This window comes from Vidua macroura, chromosome 4 (genome assembly GCF_024509145.1).
Source record: "Vidua macroura isolate BioBank_ID:100142 chromosome 4, ASM2450914v1, whole genome shotgun sequence".
Classification (NCBI taxonomy): Eukaryota; Metazoa; Chordata; class Aves; order Passeriformes; family Viduidae; genus Vidua; species Vidua macroura.
In genome coordinates this window covers 26564697-26588774 of record NC_071574.1, presented here as the reverse complement: position 1 = coordinate 26588774, position 24078 = coordinate 26564697, and the positions used below count along the sequence as shown (strand labels likewise).

Here is a 24078-nt window from a genome sequence, read left to right as displayed (position 1 = left end):
CTGTTTAGACATTCTGGAAAACATCACTAGGCTTCCAACTGAAATAAAAGGCTTTTAGAAATTGCACCCTAAATTGTAATGAAAAAAAGAATTTGAACATCAGCTGTAAGGAACACATTAGCCCTCTTGACATATTCAGAGAAATAAAGCAGTTGTCAGAAACAGTTTACCTTTTACAACCTCTTTAGAGAAAACTAACAACTAAAAAGCCTGTGAAATACAAATGCAGTGTATCTTACACCTGCTTATGATTGTGGCTGTGTAGGAGTCAAAGCAGCAGGTCTCAAACAAAGTTAATGTAAAGTAGGTGAAGATTCTGAGTTGAAGCAAGGGCTTCCTTCCAATGACTGCAGTGCTTCAATCCATGTCAGGGCACCACCACTGCATGCCAAGGAGTCAGGGATCAGTGGTCCCTTCCTTGGATTATATGTTACTTACATAGGTCCTGCCACCAACAGAGCAGACAAATGTCAGCCTGAGCCCAACCAAGATCCACTTACTGTAAATGTGTGGTTTTACCAATTTCTACTGCACAAATGTTTAATAGGTCCATTTGAGTATGCAAGGATAATTAAGGAAAAAAAGGGGGTTTTATTTGGTGCTAATTCACCACATGCAAATTCCAGCTGTTTACTGTAGACCTACCACCAAGCATACACTTCTTCCCACAGCTCATCAGAAAGCCTCTTGCTGGTTAAAGTGGTTAATCCACAACATTTTTGTTGCTGAAGCCAAGACTCCAAATGGGGGGTTTAAGTTACTAATGACAAAAACTTGCATTCTTTAACTAGCGAATACTGTAAGGGTTTCTCCATTTACAGAAAACCACCCAGAAGTGGTTGCTGGCAGAAAAAATGGACCAGAATAGAAGAAGCTGTTACCAGGCAGGACAGAGATGCACAAAGCAAAGCAGCAGCAAACAACAGGCTAGGAAAAAATCCTGTTATCTGGCAGCACGGGACAGCCAAAGTAAGCGACAAGTTCCTTAGTGCCCGCCAAGTAAAAGCCTTGTGCTAAAATATCCTCCTGTGCCGCGGCCAACTTGCAGCCTCTGAGCCCAGGCTGGAAACAAAGCTTGGCCTTACGCCTCACTGCGATGCCTTGTGCCACCACATGACAAAAAAAAAATGGCTCCTTTAATAACTAGGTTTGATGTTTTGTATTATTCCTACCCCAGAAGCAACCAAAACTTCCAGCCAGCGTTAGAGCTTTATGGTGCTGGTTTCTCCAAAATGCACTGCCGTGAGATATTTGCAATTTATGGAAAACCAAATAGAAAACCTCTAGGGGAATCAAAGAGAAGAGTGAATTGAACAAGTGCAAAGTTGCTCCATGGGCATACAAACCTAAATCTAATATATTATCAGTAACACCTGACATAATCACAGATTGTTCTGTGATCTCATACATTTAAATTAAGACTCTGCATAGCATTGCATTTATAAACAAACAAGTATATTGGATAGTAAATGGTATATAAAGAGTGATTTCAGTTTTGATGTGAACTTTTGAGAAGATCAAAAAGCTCAAGGCAGATCATTCTACAAATCATCTTTACAGTTACCAGACTGTGGCTCTACTTAACCCTTCTCTAACAGAATTCAGTAGAAGCACATCCCTCTGGCAGTGAATAACAGAAAAAGCTACTGAAGGAACATATAACATGAAAAGATATAGCTCTCAAAAGAATCACAGCATCTGCTTTTGCTCCTGGTCTCAGCTCTTCCAAAAAGCACAAAGAAAAGGCATTATTCAGGTCAGTTTTAGAATTGCTCACATAGTCACAAACTGTAGTGAATAAAAATATTGAGATGTGGATCACTGCTGTGGTAGAAAATAATGTAGAAAAGAATGTAGCACCACAGCTATGGGTAGTTCTCTTGAAAAACTTAGCTCCAAAACTGTCAGCAATAAATTATTAGGAAAAGTTGGTCTCTACAAACCACAGAAGCTGTGTGTAGTTTGTCCACATCTTTAAAGTCACTTGATATTGTAAAGGGGCTTCCTCTAGATGCATTAAGAAGCATGTATTAAACAACAGAGAGTGTCTGCTAGTACCTCCCACCTCCTAGCACCACACCCGGCCACAGGAATACACTGCATTGCATTAGCTTACACCTAACTCACTTGCAGACTTTACTGACCAAAGCCTGGCACAAAGTCAAGAACATATAAGATCTTTTCACATCAAATCACCTTTAGGGCAGGTAAACAAAACACCTATTTTTCAGATGGCCTTCTCATTCTAATAACAGATACAGATTTAACAAGACAATTGTATGTCATTATTTCTCACTTCATACAGCAAATATCTTCTTTCTTGCTTCTTCACCCTGATAAACATTCGCTAATTTATAATAAGTGGGTCTCCAGAAGAGATTGGTTGATGAACCTCAAAAGTTTCACAGATACCTGGAGGTATGTAAGAGCCCCATCCACAGAACAAGCCACCAAATATGGCTTGAAAAGAAAACAAACTCAAACCACAATGGAATCTCATTTAGAAGCCACTACCTTGCTTTTCAGAGACCTGATTCACTGCTGAAGTGCATGGCTGGGAGTACTGGATCTCATTGCTCTGAAGAGCCCATGCTAGATGCTGGAGTTAACTCCTGTTAATTGGTTTTTGAAGGATATTTGCATTGTCACCTCAAAATCCTTGGGTCAGATGGCTTGGGGGACAAATACAATTCATCTATGAAAGAAAAAAAGATACCTTTCCAAGTTATTTTATGCAGTTGCTGGCTCAATCACTTCTACACACTTAATTCCTGTTCAGATCAAACTTTACTGCCACCTCTTGCACTTTATTCTCCATAAGCCACTCCTGCAGAGCACCCTCCTCTGCCCAATAAAGATTCTGCTTTCAAGTCCCTGTTTAAAATTTGCTGTGCTCCCGTTTTCTCCCCCGCCGTGTCAGCAGCTAGGTTGACCACAGATGGAGCACATTTGGCAGCTGAAATGACCCAGATGCTGAATCTGAAGCCATCTTCCCAGCTGCAGTCGCTGGGCTCACGTCCGACTCCTCAGCTGCTGGCTGTCAAGCTGCCCTCGAGCTGTGCCAAGCGTACATCCCAAAGCTTTGACCAAAGTGGGGCAAATGTTCTAAATCTGTGAGGCCTGCTGACAGAAAGGATAATAGACTAAAGGTTTTAAAAGTAGGCAGTGAGGGAAACCAAACACCCTTCCCTCCTTTCTCTTCTATCCCTCATTTGTTTTCACAATCTCTTTTCCACTATTAATAAAAATTTAAGGACAGCTGAATGGTGAGAGCAGGTCTAATGTACCACATCCTAGTCTGAGGTACTGAGGTACGCAGGAGATTCCCCTTCATCCACACTGTGTGCAGTGGAAGGTGGCTCATGTACCTCTGCTTCAAGTCACAGCCACAGCAAGAGATGGGAAATAATTTTTACTGAGGAAAAGGTGGCAACAGACAATTCCTTTATTTCATTACATATTCTTTAGGCTCTCTAGAAATCTTTAAGCTATCAAAGTTGTAGAAATTCTTGTAAAATTCAGGAGTGACTACTTAATATCCTACTTCTGGCTAATTTCCTAGCTTTCCTCTCTTTAAAGGGACTTCTCCATGCCTCCCCACTGAGGAGGAAAAGAAAAGGTTTACCTTGTTTCAATGACTACAGTCATTCAATTACCACCCTGTATTCTGATCTAGATTTAAGAGGGAGGATTTGAAGTTTTCACCCTTTACCTCATCTCTACTCATCCTGGCACAGCACTCCACATGCTGATAAAATAAACTATCCCCACCCACCATTAAGGTACCTCCATAGCGCCTATTCTGCTAAAAAAGGAAGTCTCTTCTCAAATAGCAAGTTCAACTTAAAAATGCCTCTATTTATTACATATACATACACTGTACTTGTTAGAGCTCTTGAAAGGAAAATACTGTTTTAGAGAAAGTTTATAAAATATCACATTTACTAGTGAAAAATATTTTGCACATTTGACATTAAATAGCCTATGCCTTTCTATAAACCTTCCCTTTTCCAAATTAAAGATCACTGTCCAAGTAAAGGGAGCATTAGCAAATTACTTCTACCTAAATGTTTTTTGTAAAAAACAAATAGCATTTTTTAAGACACAAGAGTCATACACATTCCCATTTTAATTACTACTGAAAACAGTAGTACTGAAGCTAACTTCACCCTGCAGTATTTAAAATTCACTAAACTGAGCTACAAGCATTGAGAACCTTCAGTGAAACAGACTTCATATGTAAGAAGTAGACTATATTCCAGTAAAACCAAGACAGTTTAATAATTATTAGTAAAGGAAAGAGGCTGTTTATAGTACTGTTTCTTTCCTTTAACTCTTTTCTTTCAAGGCAAGTGGCTCAAAATTAGATGATATGTAATTAAGGAACAGGATCCAATAAACCAAAAATTTTATTCTCTACTCAAAGATTTCTTATGTGATCATGTGCCAGGAAACTAACCTCTGTCAGCACTCAGTTTCTTTATATGAAATCTGAATTAGATGATGGAGGAGAGAGGAAGAGGCAACTTGGCATTAAATAATTACTCATAATTTCTGTAACAAAATATATCTATAAGCACTAAGTACACAAAGTAAAGGAACACTACTACTGAGTTGAACTGGAACACCAATCCTCATACCCACTTGCTCTGCAATTTGATGCACTCCCACCACGGACAAATTCAGCTCTGCCAAGCGCCAAGGAAATGAAGTTGCAAAAGAGAAGGTGCTTCACACAGCCAGACACACTTATTTGTTTACACAGCACGAACTCCCAACTGCAATCCTGAAGGTGCTCAACTATCACAGTAGTGTATGGTGTAAAAATGACACTTTAAGCACAGCCAATTTACAGGACTCTAGAAAACATTCAGAAGCTTTCACCAGCATCCTAGCTTATGCCCCTGAGACCAAAAATCCCCTAGAAACCTTCATTATGTTTCTACAGCACCTAGCAAAAGTAGGCCCTCAACTACTATTTGGAAATGCTAGAAAACCCCAATGCAAATCATGAGCTCTGCTTTTAAATGCTTTATTGGGAACTTTCTATTCAGGGAGCAGCCTGCCATTGTGGGATTCTTTATTTATTTTTAAATATGTCCTTCAAAACATTATTGTTCAAGGCACCGTAATTTACATCTACAGACTAGTGGTGGACTTAAGAAAAATCCTAACAAAACAACCCACTGCCTTGCCAGGCTGCATTTGCCAGTGTGGGAAAAGACTGCCACCGTGTGGGCTCCATCCAAGACACAACTGCAAGCCCTCAAACTCAATACAAAATTGTTGAAAATTTTATTTTTAAGAAAGTGAGGTTATTTTTCGGATTTTCCCCATCAATATAATAACGTTTCAAATACATAAATTCACTTGTCATGCTGTACTGCACCTGAGAAAAATCAACATTTCATGAAGGCACTGTACATTGAAAGCTTTTTGGAATTACAAGAAAGAAACAATCTACCAAATCAAGCTTTGACCATAGTTAACTAGTGCAATCACTCAGTTCACAAGTGAGTTATGTTCTAAATGCAGCTTGTGCCGCCCTTGGGAAGGTTTAAACACCTGTATTATGGCAATGCTGAATAGCACATACAGATAGTTTAACACCTCTTGAGGTCTGGAGTTCATTTGTATTTGTAAAATCCTTCTCCAGTCTTTTTACCCAGCTTCTTTTCTTCTACCAGTTTATTCAGGAGTGGGCTGGGTGCAAAAAGAGGATTGTTGGGCTCTAATGAATGCCATCCTGGAAAGGAAGGGAATTGGATGAATTAGTAACAGTTCTGTTTAGATGCAAAGATAATAGAGATTTGCATCTGCTCAGAAAAATATTCAAAGGTCAGAAAATTGAAGGACTGGAACTTATTCTAGGCTCTCTAAGACCCTGCAGTACAGCTTCATAAAGCCCAGGTCAGTATTGATAATTATGCACATATCTAAGAATCAGTCTTCAGGCTCAGCATACACCAAACACCTTATAATCACCACAATTTTTTAAAACAATTAAGGAGAACTTTTGAAAAATAGTTAAGTACAAGGAAATAAAATAAAGGCTCTGCTGAAAAGAAATTCAAGTGCAAAGAAATTCCAAGTTGAATTTCTACCTGTGAAACACATGGTTACTTAGAACAATATAACACTACTCCACAGTACAGACTAAGAGCAAAAGAGGTTCCACTGAAAATGCCATCATCAAAGTGACATTTTGCCTCAGAGAATGTTTAAGCTGCTCATTCAAAAGAACACAACAACCATCAACAAGCCATCACCAATTATGTATGCTTTTGTAACTGTATTGACATTCACCCACTTATTAACTGAAGTGACAGGGAGATGGTTCACTTACATCTTTTGAGATATGTACTGGGTTTCCTATTAATTAAGAATGAAAATATGGCTGGTAGAAAAAGGATAGGGAGTCTCAACATTTGTTGCTTTTCATAGAATTCCTCACCTCCAGTACATGTCACTCTTCCCATTGATTCTTTTTAGTTATATGAAGTACCATTAATGTTAATATCATTACTATTTTCCAAAAGCACTTGATGAAGTCAGCAAAGCCGCCACTGTTCTGTCCCCATGTACAAAGGGTACAGGCATGCAGTACAAATGCTGTACTCACACAGCATTCTGTGCTGAATTCTAACTCCTTTCTCCTCAACAGTTCAAAGGCTATACCATAAACATTCAGTTTAAATAATTAAGAGTCACATTTGCATTAAAACATCTACAATTTAGCTAGAAAGTGGAAAAGCAGAAAAAAAGAAGCATGCAGTACCATCTATAATGTATTTACTGGTATCCAACCCAACATAGTCCAGCAGTTCAAATGGACCCATGGGATAGCCAGCCCCAAGCTTCATAGCAACATCAATATCTTCCTTTGATGCATCTCCTAGAGAAAAGATTGACAGTTTGATGAACAGAGAAGATTCTGCATCTCCTTGGCACCACTTATAAATAATTAACAGGGTGTTATTTCACCCTGGTGCAGCTCTTCACAGAAATCTCTGCATGTTTCACAGCCACAAAAACTGGAGTCAGCATACAGATGCTGGAGCATAAAGCTGAACCTCTCACAAAAAAAAAGAAAAAAAAAAGTAAGCCCTGCAGGCCTGCTTTCCATTTTCCTGGTTTCCTCTTGCATTTCAATACAGAGCACTGCACTGCTGATGGAGCCAGAGCTACCATGCTGACCCTATCAGAACGACTGAAGGAAGAACTGGTTACTATGAAGAAACAAGAGCTTCTTTTAGAGGCAGCAAAACAGGGTAAGTAAGGAAACAACTCCATTTCAGCTTCATGAGATCAGCAGCAGCTTTTGAACAATGCACAGGACAGAGCTACCCTTAGACTACAGCTGCCAGAACACAAGTGACATCCAGCTGATGGGTAAGGCAGGCATGGAGAGGGGAGCAGAAGCATCTGAGTAACATGCTTAGCTACAGCACCTATCACCAGAGGATATCTGTTGGAATCAGAAATGGAAGATAAGAGAGACCTGAAATGACTGTGCAGGTGCAGTTGAATTCATGAATTCCAATATTATTTAGAAAGAAATAATCAAAATTATCAGAAATTTGTTACTTCTACTTCAGTCTGTGCCTATAAAAATACAAATTCTGCACTGCAACATTGTCACAGTTAACTTTAACCTCATTCTTTAGCTGGGAATACATATTTTAGACTGTCATCAAAGCAGATGCACCTCTACTGCATACCTGTAACTGATATTTTGAGAAAGGCAGCGCACTTTCTCTGCAAATGCTACAAAAAGGATGAAGTTATACAAACCCCAGAGGTACTTGTTAAGTAACCTCTGTGCTCAATGAGTACAAGCATGCATGGTGTCCGGCAGCTTGGCAGACACAGCCTGTGCAATTTACACACCAAGATCACAGAACCCTAGAAATAAATCTACAAATTCTCTTGTAAAGGTAACTTCAGTGACAGTTCTGTATGAACTAATAATTTATATATAACTCCTTTTACTCTTTAAAGCTGAAAATGTTTTTTTTTAAGCCACATTTTAATTCTGAGAAGCTGCAGAGAATAATTTTACCTAATTCTAAAGTAATTTCAGTTCCCCAAATTCAAACACAGCTAAATCCTCAGCTCATTTGCAGCTGATGCAGGTATACAGACTTGTTCTCTCAACAGATTTGTCCCACTTTGTCAAACCTGGGACTTGGCCACATGACAGTTTAATTACAACACCATAAAAAGCAGTAAAAGGGCAAACAAGGGCTATATCCCTACTTCATTCTAGTCTCTCCTCGTATAAAGCAGACTTTAATAGAAACTTAGCTGACTGCTTTTTAGTTTTTCCACTAAGGACAGAGCAGTACAGACCACCATACATCAATGTTTATAATATGCTCTGTTTAAGTAATTGTTAATATACTAAAGGTATATTGCTTATGCAAAACTGCACATTTTACAGAATGAGATTTTGTATAAATAAAAATGCAAGGAATAGGCCAATAAAATGGCATTTCAGTGCTTGGGGTTACCAGGAAAGAGACACAATTTCATTTAATGTAGATGACAATCTGGCTCAAGTGCCTACTCTGAGAATAAACATAAAGGATATGATAGAAATTTAACCTGATTCACTGGAACATATGAATTAAAAGCCAGCCATCAACCTTCCCAAGACAACAACTAGCTTTTAAAATAGATTTCATTAGAGTTAAAAAGTCACAAATTAACTTTAGCAATTTTGGAAATATCATACTGTGTAAGAAAATAGAAAAAAAAATAAGGATTAAATCAAAATATTGTTTTGCTTAGGCAAAAGCTGTCAGTTTTAACATACAAACTCAGTAACTGTTTTCTCCTGCATTTAATTAAAAGTTCTGTTGTCTCCTGAAATATGCACAATGATACATGTCACTTAACAAAGGCACCTCTTTTAAACACACTGAAACACCCATACACTTTATTCAAAACTGTGACTTTTTCTAAAAGAATAATGCCCCCTCACATTCATGCCTTTGCCTTTCAAGTCACTACATTTGCTCTTTTCTCCCTTTGAGATGTAATTAGGTACATCTATTGATGGATAAACAAGTAGTGTTGTTGTTTTTTTTTTAATCAAATCATCCCTTCCATGTGCTTTAAAAGAAATTTTTAATATTTAAAGCATACTTGGTGGAATCCTGAAATGGAGTGCTTTAATCTGTAAAAAGGCAATGATTTCAAAAACAAAATGCTTCAAATGACACTCTTAGTAGCACAGAGCTACAAGCAGAGAACTTGAAATAAAAGCAATTATAGTCTGTAATTTCATCTTTATCCACTACATTCATTATTGGCTTATTTTCAAAACAAGCTTCAATGCTTTGAAAAATTCAGTGGTGCTTTGGGGATTCATAATTATTTTTACCTACATATTAATGTAAAAAAGACCAGCAGTGAGACTGGAGTTCCTGAAGAACCTATGTCTAAAAATCAACACAGAAGGGGAACAAGATGTTTTATGTGGCAGTAGCTGAGCTCAAATCACTTCAGTGCCAGTACCATAGTGTGACACTATCACACCACTTACCTCAAAACTGGTGGTTTATTTCACAAACCTCATATAAGTGAACTCAGAAGAACTTTACTAATGGTCCCATTATGGGACTTTCAATCACTTTTATCAATGTCTGGGACAGAGAGAGGAAAGTTCCTGAATAGCTGGCAATTGATATTTTTACAATGGCACTACACTCACCTTGTCACCTCCAAGCCAGAAACATTTTCCACCATCAGGAATTTCACACACAAGTACCTTCCAACTCTGCATAACCTGACATTTCAAAGTGAAGGCAAAGCCTTTCCAGCTACACATGTTGGCTCATATTTAACATTCTCTATTGGTTTCCAGCCTTTAATGTCTGAAAATTTTGAGGGAATCCCATGGCTCTTCTGAAGCAATGTAACATTTATTACTGTTATATGTCAACATCCCTGGAAGTCAATATCCCACCAAGTACCTCTCTCATAAAGACGAACAGCTTCCATCATATATGGCACCAGGAGACGATTGACAATAAACCCTGGAGTATCCTATGAAAAATAAAAAAAGGATTCTAAGTAAACACTCTTTACCAGAACTACACTCAATGCTACGTGACAAATAAAACAAATGGATGAAGACACTTATTGTATCATTACTTAAGATACTCTCTGAACTGTATTTTCATCTCATTTATCTGCTCAGTATTAAAGCATAAAACATAGTGAAATTCAAACAAGGAATGGCATATAAACAGTCATCATGACTGAGAACAATAAGACTACTACAAGCCAAAGCAATTAATCTTAAAACAATTTGTTATGGCTAGTCTTTTTTTAATCAAGAGTCTAATGATACGATTTCCTGAAGGTTAGGAGAAAAGCATTTCTTCCCTAGAACGCTTTTTTGTGTGTGTGTCTGCTACCAGAAGCACTCCTGACTAAATAGTCTGCTTCTCCCCCACTGCTCACTGGTGATCCATACTTTTGAAAGTTAGGATAGTTTTAACAGCAAACATCAACACTGACAATGAAAAGGTAAGACACATGCTGTCAGAAGGTAACGAATACAAAACTTCTTTTGAACAAGCACAAACAAAAGCACAATCAAACAAAAGTTTTGCAAATACAATATTATTTTGTATATTACTACTGTTTCAGATGTTTATTATTCATTCTACTTTATATCAATATTTAGTCCAGGAAACCCCAAGCAATGTTTCCCCTATAAGCAAGAATTAAAAAAAAAAAAAAGTTCAGGTATGAATACTGCATTATTCTCTATCCAAGCTAATTTATAACAATTCATCCTATATTCTACACATTGCATAGTACTAAACTGTGCCAGAAATAGGAAAAAAGTCAACTAAGGCCACAGAACAATTTAGCCAGAATTTAGAGAACATAGCCAGATTTAGAGTCCAGCATCCAGAAGCTGAATTAATTAAGCCGGTAACTACCGGATTGCAGGCCCTTCTTTTCATTATCAACGGTCTCCTGGGGGCTGTGAAACCCAAAGCAGTAGCTTGCATGAAGCTATCCAGACCACAGCTTAACTGATTCAGAAAAAGTGAGCTTTCGAAGTAGGGTGTTTCTCTAGAGAAAAAAACCCAAAGCTGAGAAGAAATTAAGATTAATATGTGTCTAGTTACTGCAGACTTAAGAAAAACTTGCAATGAGCACACAGCATGGAGGATTCAGCCAACTGCCTCACAGTACAAGAGGCAGCAGGTTTGTCTCTGGCATGGCTAAAGATGAGCTCCTGCTTAAGCTCTCCAGTCTATGCTTCTGCAGGACTTGAAAAAAAGACTCCATAACAGTAAGCTCTGATACCTGTGAGTTTTGCTGCTCTAGACAAGATGTCTAGAGTCACTGGACTTTGAAGAATTTGTGGTAAATGTGGGTGTTTTCTTTGTCAAATTGCTTTTAATTGTGAAGACAAGGTAGACAAGAAGCAGCCTGGAAATTTTTGAAGTGCTCATACATCTACTAAAATCTACCACCTTAAAATTAGCAGTCTACAAGGACAGACCCTCTGAACACTACACTGTCAAAACGTACTCACCTTACAACTGACAGGACTCTTTCCTACGGCTTTACTGAAATCCACAAGTGATTCAAAAGTCTTTTGGCTGGTCATTGGAGTCTTGATGACCTGGGTACAGGGAAAGTAGAGAGAACATAAGCATATTTCTGAGTAGAATCTCTCCCATTTCCCCATTACAGCAATGTAATCCAGAACACTCTCCCAGAAATTCACAAAATGTTTTGCAGAAAACCAACTTCAATGTATAGGTATGTAACAGACACAGAACACTATTTTACAGAGATACTGCATTTTGAAATACTGTATTTCTTTAAGACACTTTCCCACTCAGCTATTAGGGAAGGATGGTAAAAGGAACCATTCTTTGAAAGCACACTTAGGAGATTATAGTGTATCAAAACAACTTTAAAAGCTCCATAGTCTCTTGTCTTGGGAAACACAAAGACATCACTCTAGAGACCCATTTAAACAGCCATAGTTCCTGATATAACAAGTTCTAGTAGCTATTCCACCTCACTACAACCTCCTCTCAGGTAATTTCAAGGAGTGATAAGGTTTCTCAAGCTAAACAATCCCAGCTCCCTCAGCTGCTCCTCATATGAGTTACTCTCTGGACTCTTCACTAGCTGTGTTTCCTTTCTCTGGACACACCCCAGCACCTCAATGTCTTCCTTGTAGTGAAAGGCCCAGAAATGGACACAGCATTTGAGGTGCGGCCTCACCAGTGCTGAGTACAGGGGGACAGTCACGGCCTTGGTCCTGCTGGCCACGCTATTTTTGACACAAGGCACGATGGCACTGGCCTTCTTGGCCACCTGGGCACACACTGGCTCATGTTCAGCAGCTATCAGCCAGCACTCCCAGATCCTTTTCCTCTGGTCAGATTTCCAGCCCCTCTTCCCCAGCCTGTAGTGCTGGAAATATTGAAACAAACACGACCAACTTTGTTTCAGAAGTGACAAGGCAATAAGATTTCATCTCCTGCCATTTTCTATTTATTTCTACACTGGTATCAGCAATTCTTATGAATAAGCCTCCCTGCTTGAAATGATGGCTATAAACAGCACCTCTGTTGGCAGTTCAGTGGAGAACTCAGGAGTTACCTCTGTCTCTTAAACCCACCCCTCAACAGAGACTGTGGCACCCTCTAATCACTAGAGGTAGCAAATTCCATATCAGAACAGCTGCAAACAGAGATCTGCTCTGTCAGTCTAACTGAAATCCCACTGCTGACAATTTCACTGCTGGGCTGCAGTTGCTACTATGATGGAACATGATGATAGCAGCCCCTGTAAGGTGTGCTCATAAGACACTCACCTCCACGAGCTTCATCATAGGCACAGGATTGAAGAAATGGAGACCACCAAATCGGTCCTGCCTGGTGGTTGCGTTTGCCATCTTTGTGATTTGCAAGGATGAAGTGTTGCTTGCAAATATTGTATGCCTAGAAATAAGAAATATACAGACTGGATAAAGGACAGCAGGAGACTGAGGCACTAAACATAAATAGACATCCACTGGATAACTATCCAAGAATTCTCAGAAATATCCCTGCAGTTTATCACGGTCCTTTTGCTGAGCTCTAAGCACAGCAATGATTAAATAACCACTGCAAAGACCATGTGAGTTTCTGATTCTTGAGGAATAATATTGAACACTTTTATTAGGGCTAGAAAAAAAGACTGTGCAAGTAGAAAATTTTATTTCACTCTCCATATCCATTCTAGGTAATTCCTTCAGCAATCCTGGAAACTTTATTTGAGGGTATCTTTATTTGTTGTTAAACACATTTACACATTTATTGAAACCAAATCATATGCCACGTCAAAAATGCACTTTGGAGTCTTACAGAAAATCTGCAATCTACTTTGTTTTAAAATTATCAGTGATAGACACGATGAGCAAACCTACCACCAGAGCAAAGATTTGACGGGAAAAAAAAAACAGAGAAAATTTAGAACACTGCAAAGGATACACAAAATGCCAAGAATTTTAAGACATATATGAAGTCCTTTTCAGACATAAACCAGATTTACTAACTGCAATTTATAATGGTTTGAGTTTTTTGTTTGTTTGGGTTTTTCTTCCCAGAAATGTCTCAAAACCTCAAAAGCCCTGCTATCACATAAAAAACTTAGAGAAATGGCTTTTTCTTCAAATCAGAAGATCAGAAACTAAATTAGAGATTAAAACCTACCTTTCATTTTGAGTTTTATCCTACTATCCCTTCAAAAAGTTATTTTACTGGACTCAGGAAATGTTTATCTATGTTGATATTTTGCTTACATTGTACTAATATGTAACTGAGCTTTACAATACAGCTTTCAGAAAAGTTATGTCCAAGTCATGGCAATATTTTATAGTGGCATTAAAGAAAACATTTTAGGACAAAAACACCCGCTTTGTTTTCCATTTTTTATTATGTTTTCTTTTTTGTTATGGTGAAGGAAATAAAGTGTCCTGAAAATTCCTGTTTATTCTTCTTAAAAATATTCTCTTATTATTTCCCCACCATGAAGTGGCCTTATACTGTTCTGAGGTGAGGTACTAAAAGGAGCATTCTGCATTTCATAGTTTTAACCTTGCAAGGTCAGTGCATACAACAGTCACTTACTCATACCGAAAATTTGCCACTGTATAAAAAAACTAAAATATTCATATAAAAAAGAAGCACATTGATTTGTGAAATGTAATCATTGCTAGGTTTATATCTGAGTTCACTTAAGAGACTTTACCTTAGTACCTCTTCTTTAGCCTCACACAATAGAAAGCCATGGAAAAAAGAAAAGCATTGGATTTGCACTGTGAACAAGTGCATTTTAGTTACACTTTCTTCTCTGACCAACCAATTCATTTCAGTTGAATTTAGAATAGAATTTTCATGCCTCTGTGACTTAGAATTACACAATCCATGCTTCAGGTGACAGCAGTTGGGAGGCTTTAGGAAGCCAATACTAGTGAAGCCATAGAAATAGCTTTCCCAGCACCAGAGTGCTTTCTCTTGGTGCCATCTAGTGGCTCAGGGAAAGACGTCAAAAGCAGAGCCCAACACAAGAGAAAGCTTAATAAATATTTCCAATAAATCCAACTCCTACAGTCCAGCTGCCTTACACAGCAAACAGTGAATAATACTTCTTTTTTTAACAGTTTTATAACACATTCATTCTAACACAGTGAACAACTGAAAAACACTGGCCAGGTCCAAGCTGAGTTTCCACATCTAAAGGCAAATCCTAGACCGAGGAATATTCATGGGCATTTCCTACATCCCAGAAAAAAACAGAAATCAAGTACAGAAAAGTTCTTAAAGTGGATACGCAAAAGTTCTTTTGTCATACTCCTTGTGACCCGGTTTGGAAAAGTGCTGCAGTGTCTACAAAAATCCTAGCCTGACCTTTTTCAAAATGGAAATACAAGACTAACTCCATTCAAGAAAAGGAAAACAGAACTGAAGAGTAGGTAGGAATGCTTTACACTGCTCCAAAGATGATGACCATGTAACATAGTAATAAATATCAAATATGAGTTTAATACTGAGAGGAATAGGACATACAATTCTGCCTTCCACATCTTGCAAAGCTCCAAGAACATAAATTTTCACAAAGTTCCAAGAACATAAACCAGTATGTTCTCAGACTAATGGCACCCAAGAAACAGCATCCACTGTTTCACCTGGACAGTTACCCAGATGAAGAATACCCCGAGTTTCCAAGGTGCTCCGGGGCTGCCAAATGCTCCTGGCTTATTACATTTTATTTGAACACATAGGAGAAATTCACTCCCCACTCACAAATACTACTTCTCTCAATAAAATAATAGCTTTCCTATCCCCTACATGTTTAGATCCACTTTTAGAGGAATTACAGTTACTTTATAGGAAAAGGAATTAAGTTAATTGTGCCATGCTTTTTCAATTTTAGTTTTTTGCGGTTCCTAGACTTATTTCTTTTCCATGAAGATATCTTCATAGTGCAAAAATGGGAGATGAACAAGTACATGTTGCAGCCTAGGAAATGCACGAGACATGAAATACATCACAAAAGAAGAAAAATGCACGGTTTCACACACCTTGTATTTCACAGGCAGAATTCATCATCTTGTCAGAACAACTGTAATACACAGCCCCACACATTTCCACCCACTATCATCCATCCCTGTGGGAAGTCCTGAGATTTGACTGAAGCCAAGCCTCCACAGCATCTTGGTCTTTCCTGGTCTTTCCCTGTAACCCACACTTCAGAGGGCCATCAATGCTCAGAGCCCTTCTCCTGAGACTCAAAGCTGTCTTTAAACAAATCCTGTCTTTGTTACCAATTAACCACAAGTCTACCACCCCTACTGAGCTGACACAACAGTCAGTCCATACAATAGGATTTTTAAATTTTGTACTATTCATTCTTAGAAAAGACTGTAGAATGCTTGCACTGACAGGGAGAGCTTTCCATTCCAGCACAGTCCCATGAGGCATGAGTAAAGCCTACTGCCTCCTTCCAACACATGGAAAAACACTCACTACAGGTTTCCGTCTTTTCCCACACTCTGCACACCATCTGCAACTCTATACTCTCTCACAGTTACAAATTACCTTTTGTATCCAAAGCTAATATTTTAAACACTTGGCTACTAAGTTTCACTATTCTACCGGTTTTTCATCTAGACTTTCTACACTGCAACCCATTTTTTTTTGCCATCCACTTAACCTTCCTTTATCCTACACGTAAGATATCTGTACGTTTATAATAGCTTCCAAATACCCTCTTAAAAAAAAAGGCTTCTTGTCTTAGCCATTTTTCCCAACCCTGCAAAATCATCCCTTTCGCAACGGGCAGGAGCATATTTGAACAACTCCCAGTATCTTTTAACACTGTGATAAAAATTTTGATGTTTTACAGCAGCTATGCTGACAAATAGCTCAGTCTTACAAAAAATAGCCTCAGGTGTTCCAAACATACGTGTTTTTAAGTGAGGCTCTAAGTACCCATGCCCACATTTCCTTGCTGACTGGTTTTAGACAGTTTACCATATAGTACACTCCAATTTGCTCATTAAATACTTGGACAAACAATGGTCTGTTTGCACAAAATAGGCACAAATCAAACATAACAAGGTAGTCTCATAAATGTGGAAGCCATCTACTTATTTTTGTCTGTCAGGTTAATGGCAAGTTACCCTGTGCTCAGTACATGGCTGCTTCTGATCATTTACTGTTTTCAAAATTGCCAGGTAATTTTAATTACTGACAGTAGGAGAAAGCCTGAAAAATCTCCCCAGGCTGAAGTCAACGAATGATAACATCTTTTCTGCCTTGATATGATATTCAAGGCACAGCTTGCCCATTTGACAGGTCAGACAGTCTAGAATACCTCTTAGCTAATATACCCCCAGATTTACCTGCACTAGTTAAAATCTCAACAAGCAGTCCAGGTGTTGTGATCCTGATTAATCAATTACAAGGCTCAAATTTCTGAGGCTGCATGCTCACCTTAACAGCATTTTTGGGTTTGGATACAATTCAACAGTAGCTTCCAACAGTTATCAAATATAGTCCAAAGACATTTCCAGGGACTTCATGTAGCTGAATGAGTACCTACTGAAATACTATTTACCCTTTTACAGCACACACAATAACAGCAATGGCTGTTTCTCAACTCCTGTAATACAAAGTAAAGTTAGTTCACTTAAGACATTATTGAGATGACTGAGACTTCTTAAAACTTGTTTATGACAGATGTGCTGGAAACAAATACTTTATCCTCCCAATTCCCTATTTAAGTATGGGAACACAACAGTAACCCATGTCCACTGGAACAAGTTAATTCTACTGTTCTGCACTTGAAGTTGGATTAAGATTTGAACTTGCCAAGTAGATAGGCAATCTTAATGACTAAACACACCTGGAACAACAAATGAAGCAATGCAACAAGCAAATGAAGCAATGCAACACACCTGAGAATGTTTATAACATATGCACCTGGCACAAAAACTATTCCACACCAACACCATAGTCTGAAGCTAGTCTAAGACAGCAAAACTCATTCTTAAATAAAGCAGCTAAGAAAACAGAGAACTAGCTGTAAGTGTACAAACAGGAAATAGTCTAAGTTTCAAAATGTAACAGGAAAAATACACATACTCTGGAGCAAACTTATCCAGCGTCTTGAAGAGTTTATTTTTAACTTCCAGGTTCTCCACAATGGCTTCTATCACCAAATCCGTACTGTGGACCACTGATGCTGCATCTGTGCTTGTTGTGAGGTTCTTCAAGGTCTTCTTAATGAACTCAGCACCAGCCTAAAACATTTTCAAGCAGCTGTAATATCTATTTACAGTGATTTAATTTACTTTTACACAAGAATCTCCTTATGTTCTCTGGTGATTTTGACCCCCTCAAAATGCAGGCAGTCTGCCACATTTCCAAATCAATGAGAAAGTTCTAAGTTTGTAGAGGTACAATGCTTTCCACTGACAAAATTTTCCTAGCCAAACAAATCTGTTTTGAAGCAAATAGGAGACCTTTAAATTCATTCTTTTAGGAAGACCATTTGCTGTAGTCCAACCTTCAGCACAAGAGTCTGAGTGATCACCTGGTTGGTCAATCAGTCTTTATAGTTTCAGTGAAAAAGTGGGGAAAAAATGTTTCCTCACTAGTAAATCTGTTGACATAGTTTGCGAGGGTAGAACTCAAACAGAAATGCAAGACTCTTAGCCAAGGGTAAATGGAGACACAGTACAAATAAAAAAAACCCTATATGGTAGAATATAATGTCATACAAAAAGTGCAAGTATTATGTGGACAGTTTTCTTTGTGATTAAAAGGCTCTCCATAATTATATATGTATGCTCTACTTATCCTGGCACTTCCATACTCCTGCAAACAAGCTCTTTTTATTTCCTTCGTCTGCTGCATCTTTTTCTGGCAGTCATCAATATCAGTATACATTGTATATGTATAATAATATGTATCAAAAGAAGAAATGAATCTGCTGAGGAATTTAGAGAAGCAAGCACAGCAACAAGTAACCCTTAGGATACAAAGCTAGACTTATCAACTGCACCACAGTGGCTTGCTGTATGCAAGACTTGCTCAGCAATGCAAGTGCAAAGTTATACATCTAACACATGCCACTTGCATTCTCATTTCCTTTGCAGTAATCCTGTGCCCAAATGTGAGGAGAAAAAAAAAAACAAAAAACTCCTTACTCAGGTATTAGGACAATTTTGTTACTATTTGCTTTTGGAGAAAATGGGTGCATTCCCAGGTAAGCACTCAAAGACTGCTTGCTTTTATGTTACAGTGAATAGTTTTATTCCATTTCACACTTAGCATCTGTTTTAAAAGATTGCCAAGTTGGTTTAAATCTTTAGCTTAAAGCTGAAGTTTATTAAGGAAAGAAAATGAGGTAGCACATCTTTCAACCTCTCTGAATTAAAAAAAAAAAAAAAAAAAACCAAAACAAACTGAAAGTCCAGGTTCTTAAGCACACTGGGGAAAAAAGTTTTCTTCTGAAGCAAGTATAATAACATGCTCTATAATGCATAACTGCAGTGTCATAGTTTCAATATGGCAGTTTTTGTTCTTCAAACTTTTCCTAGAGGAATAAAGAAGAAGGTGTCAACCTCAGGCTTATCTGCAAACTTCTTCTTTATCACTCTCTTCAAACTCTCTTCAATTCCTTTTGTAGACTTTTTAAGGATTTCATCTGACTGGTCAACTAACACCACAGTGTGACCACTGGCTGCTGCAACCTGGAAGTTAAAAAAAATAAAAATTCAACATCAATGTCACAAAACAACCAACCATATCGATTTGTGTTGACAGACAATACACCAGGCATTTAGGCAAAAGAGAGCTAAAATACATTGAATTAAATGCACTTGACTAGAAAAATCATAAATGCCTGTATACAGTTGGGGTGATGCTGAAGGGATAAAGGTCTCAAACAACTTGAGGGAAAAGGAAAAAAAAAAATCTCTCTTTCCCTCACACTGTCTGCAAAATCTTGTGTCTGAAGGCATTGAAATTCAGTGGCTGTGGCTACAGAATAAACAGCTGTCTTGAAAGGAACAAGTGTTTTAGCTGAGAGCCTTGGATCTTCTAAGGAAAAAGGGCTTTGGAGATCAAAACTGGAATGCTGGCAGGGTGAGCAGGTGGCACAGGGGATGGCCAACCCTGTGCCCCCAGAACACAGCTCTGCTGTCAGGCCATGAGCATGTCCCTGCAACAACAGGAAGGTGACAGCAGAGCTGGGAGCAGGAGTGAATGTTTGCCACTCCAGGATTCCATACAGACAAGAATGGCTGCAAAGTCTCCTTACTCTGCACTTGGTACAAACACTGGCTCAGCTACACACAGTACTACTGGATTGTCTTTTTGGTTGGTATTTAAATTAATTTCAAACACATAACGTCACTGTCTTGCACTGTATTAGCATATTAAAGATCAGCTGCTTGTTATCTGTTACTTCACTTTTACTTTATTTTTGTTCCTCTTGTTTGTTAGCAACAGCCTATCTTCACTTCCAGAATCCTTGAACTAAGAGTTGTGATTTAGTAACTGTGTAAAAGAGATATTAAAACACAGTTCAACTGATGGTTTTAAAATTACTCAACTTCAGAGCTTCCCTTCTGCAATCTTTTACCTTACATTTAACCTTACATCTGATGACTAAAGACTCATGCACCCACAAGACCTACTCCAACAAAGCTAGCTGAAATGGAAAGTACAGCTATCTCATGAAGAAAAGCATGGTGATATTCTCATCCAATTTGCCTCACTAACCCAGCAAATAAAGAAATGCCAGACTGTCTCTGGACAGCAGCAGTAGAGCTTTAACAAGGGGTCAGTCTGCAGACAGACATTTCTTAATCCAACTTGTTTTTTTATTTTCACTATGACCATTCCATAAAAGCCACTTAAACCAAGCTTGCACTTCTACTCCTAGCACTTCATCTGCTGCTGATCATTTGTAACAGTGATTTTTCATCTGAAGATGAAAAATCATTACCAAGCATTTTTAAGAGGTGCATCACTGAGGATCCATTTATGACACCATCACTGACCAGCTGGTGAAAAATCCTAGAAAAATTAACATCTCCCATTTCCCACCATATTTACATGAACAGGGAGGAAGAAAATGAGACAAGATCATACCATTTCCTTGCAACTCAATCACACACTTGCCTAAACTCTACTATCCAATAATCTTAAGAATGTGTTTCTAAATAAGAAGCACAAGTGCTGGGGAGGCAATTAATGCTTTTTTCATACAGAAGTGCTTTTCATAGGGCAGAATCAAAAATTATGGCTTTCAGCCATACACTTTAGCAGAGGCTTGCTTCACCTGACAGTATAAAAAGCCAAGAGAAGAGGAGACACAATTTCTTAAGTGCTCAAAAAGGGATGAAAAGCAGCTTTATTAATAGGGTACAGGGGAGACACCACTTGGTGTTATAATGACCTCTGCTTTGAGATAAGTTTGGATTGATAAACTGGAGGCAGATGGTCAGCAAAACAGTCCTGGGTCCTTAACAGTGGTAGAGGCCTGCAACCCCTGTTCCTGTCAAATACCAGACATGTTTCTCTTGACAAGCTGCTCTCTGAAAATGTGCAGTCCAGCAGAACAAGATCAGCACACTTACCTGGAAATTATAAGCTTTGCATAATCTGTATCTTCCTTAAACAGAAGAACAACTTTTTTCTAAGTTGTACTTTGATGGCTCTCCAGTGGAAACCTCAAGCTCTAGTGTTATGATACAGAGGAGTGTTTTTATCAGAAAAGAGAACAAACAACTATTTTCTTAGCCAAAAAATTGTCTCTGTATTCCATCTGCTAGAGATTTGCCAGGAATGTAAGAAATCTTTAGTTCTGAGAAGCAAACCTATTAATTCATTGAAATTGAGAACAGCTATTCATGAGCTCCAGCCTCACTGTCAGTTTCCACTTGGATGTTTGCCTACCCTCCTTATTCTTTGTGAAGTTTGTGAGCTACCCTGGTATCCTGGGCAACAGGTTCTTTCTCTGAATTAACAAAGTGTCAAAATTTTCGAACACTGAAAGGACTCTTCAAAATTTAATGTCCTAAAGCTATCAAGTTAAAGGTGAACTTAAAAGCCAAAAGCCTGAGATTAAACTCTGGGAAAATAAGTCCTATTTAAATATTAACCACTTCATAATTCTGAAAATGACTGGCAGCTAAATGCTTATTTTAGCTGCTGCATTCTACTGGTAAAATGTCTAAAATGTCACTTGATCTGCTCCCTTGCCAAGTTAAGGAATCTTCAATCTTTTTTTCCAACCAAGAATCTTCATTCCAACCACATATCATTACCCACTGTCTGTTTAGAATTAGACCACGCATTGTCTTAAGAACCACGTTAAACAATTTAAGCCATCAGCCTCGGTTCTTCTCGCCAAGCCGCCTGACCTGAAGATGGGCGGATCAGCAGAAGTGTGAGAGCTGAGCAAGCAGAGAGGAGCGGAGCGGCAATACTTTGTACCCCGCCTCGGCAGCAGTCGAACCCAAACCCGCGGCAGTCTGGCAGCGGAGCGCAGGGGCGCGTCCCAGCACGGCCGAGAGCCAGCGCAGCCACTGCTTCCCACACAAACACAGCCTGGAAAGGCAAGCGCCTTTTGAGGAGTTTGACCACGGACTATAGCAAATTCCGAGAAGCGCTAGGGGGGTTGTTATGTTTAGTTGCGGGCTTTATTAATGCTGGTCCGCCAGCAGAATGCTCGCCCCTTCTCGCCCGGGGACAGCGCGGAGCGCAGCACCACGGCCGAGCTCAGCTCCGAGGGAAGAGCCCCAGCGGAATGCAGGGGGCGCAGGAGCAGCAGCCCGGGAAGGGCCCGCGCTGGCCGTAGAGCTCGCCCCGCGGCCCCGAGCACCCGCCGGGCCCCGGCCGCCCCGCGGCCGCCATGGCGCCTCCGCTCCCCCCCGCCCCGCGGCCGGGCCGCCACACCGCGCTCACCTGGGCGATGCCGGCGCCCATGAGGCCGCCGCCGATGATCGTGACATGCTTGATGAGCAGCTTCTTGGCGGCCGCCGTGGTGGCGTCGGAGGAGGCGGCGCGCACGAAGTGGCGGGTGGCGAAGGCCATGGCGAAGGCGCGGAGCGAGCAGCGGGGCCGGGCCAGGCGAGACGGGGCTGGGCGAGGGCCGCGCTCCGCCCCGGGGGAAGGCGGCAGGTTCCGGCTGCCCGGTCCCAGCTGCCCGCCGAGGTGGGAGGCGCGTTGGGTCTTTCACCTTCGCTGCCTCTGATTCCTTAAGAGCCAAGTAGCAAGGACAAGGTCAGCACTGCCGGAACGCCCGCAAGCCCCCGGCTGGCGCTGGGCTGGCGGCCGAGGCTGCGCTGGTGCCCGCCCTTTGCGCTCACCTTCCCGCTGCCCTAAATCAATGAGGTTGGAAAGGCTTCCGAGACGATCGAGTCCAACCCATGACCAAACACCACCATGTCAACTGGACCACGGCACCAAGTGGCACATCCAGTCTTTCACTAAACACCTCCAAGGACGGTGACTCCACCACCTCCCTGGGCAGCCCATTCCAGTATCAAATTACCCTCTCTGTGGAACAGAGTTCAACCTAAACCTCTCCCGGTACAGCTTAAGGCTGGGTCCTCTTATCCTGTCGCCGGTTGCATGGGAGAAGAGGTCTACCCCACCTGGCTACACCCTCCCACCAGGGAGTCGTAGAGAGCGATAAGGTCTCCCCTGAGCCCCCTTTTCTCCGGGCTAAACAACGCCAGATCCCTCAGCCGCTCCTCACAGGACCTGTGCTCCAGACCCTTCCCCAGCCTCTTTGCCCTTCTCTGGACACCCTCCAGCTCCTCAATGTTCTTCCTATTCACATCATTAGAAGCTGTCTCTCCACAACAAAAGTTTCCTGACTAGAAGGGGATGCTATTTCCAGGCCAGCACAAGATACATAATAAACAAATATAATTTAAAAAAAAAAAAATTCTTCCATTATAAACACTAACAGCTGAATCATATCAGATACAGACTGCCCTGATTTCCATCTAATTAATTTATCACCAGAAAATCACTGCACTTCAGTAGTAGCTGACAACACAGCAATTACTACCTGAGTCAGCATCAGGGTAAACATTAAGCAGCTTGTTTTATTCAAATAAAGTGTTGTACTCTCATATCTATGCACTTTGTACCACAAACCTACTGCAAAAAAATTCACCTGGATTAGGCAGGAGCAGAAAGTGGTTGTGGAAAGAGCTTCATCCAAAGACTCACCCTTAATGATCTTTGTGTATACAAATGACAACTGAGTGGTAATTTCCCCTAATTTTCCCTAAAAAAACCCCAACCAAACAAAAAATAGCAGTATGCCAAGTAATCCGCAAGCTAACTCCAGGGCATAAGACACAAGATTCCCACCCACGGCTCTTGTTGCTGAGTGCCCAGCTCCTGATTAACACCAGTGCTAATACCCACCCCCTCCCCACAAACACTTCAGTTGGCTCCAGCTCTGCCCTCTGCTCTTCCATAGGGAAGGATCTCCCATTCTCCCCTGAGA

The 24078-nt window shown here is 40.0% G+C and overlaps 1 protein-coding gene across 1 annotated transcript; it reads right to left on the bottom strand.

Annotated features, from left to right (window-relative positions):
- Positions 1–5272: 5272 nt before the first annotated feature.
- On the bottom strand, positions 5273–22876 carry HADH (hydroxyacyl-CoA dehydrogenase). Its single transcript, XM_053976476.1, has 8 exons — positions 22518–22876; positions 19166–19294; positions 17682–17839; positions 12866–12992; positions 11567–11656; positions 9981–10053; positions 6779–6895; positions 5273–5746 (listed from the first exon to the last, which is right to left on the bottom strand). Exons 1-8 carry the CDS (start codon positions 22644–22646, stop codon positions 5628–5630), a joined length of 942 nt encoding a protein of 313 aa, XP_053832451.1. The 5' UTR covers positions 22647–22876; the 3' UTR covers positions 5273–5627.
- Between the last annotated feature and the right edge of the window lie 1202 nt (positions 22877–24078).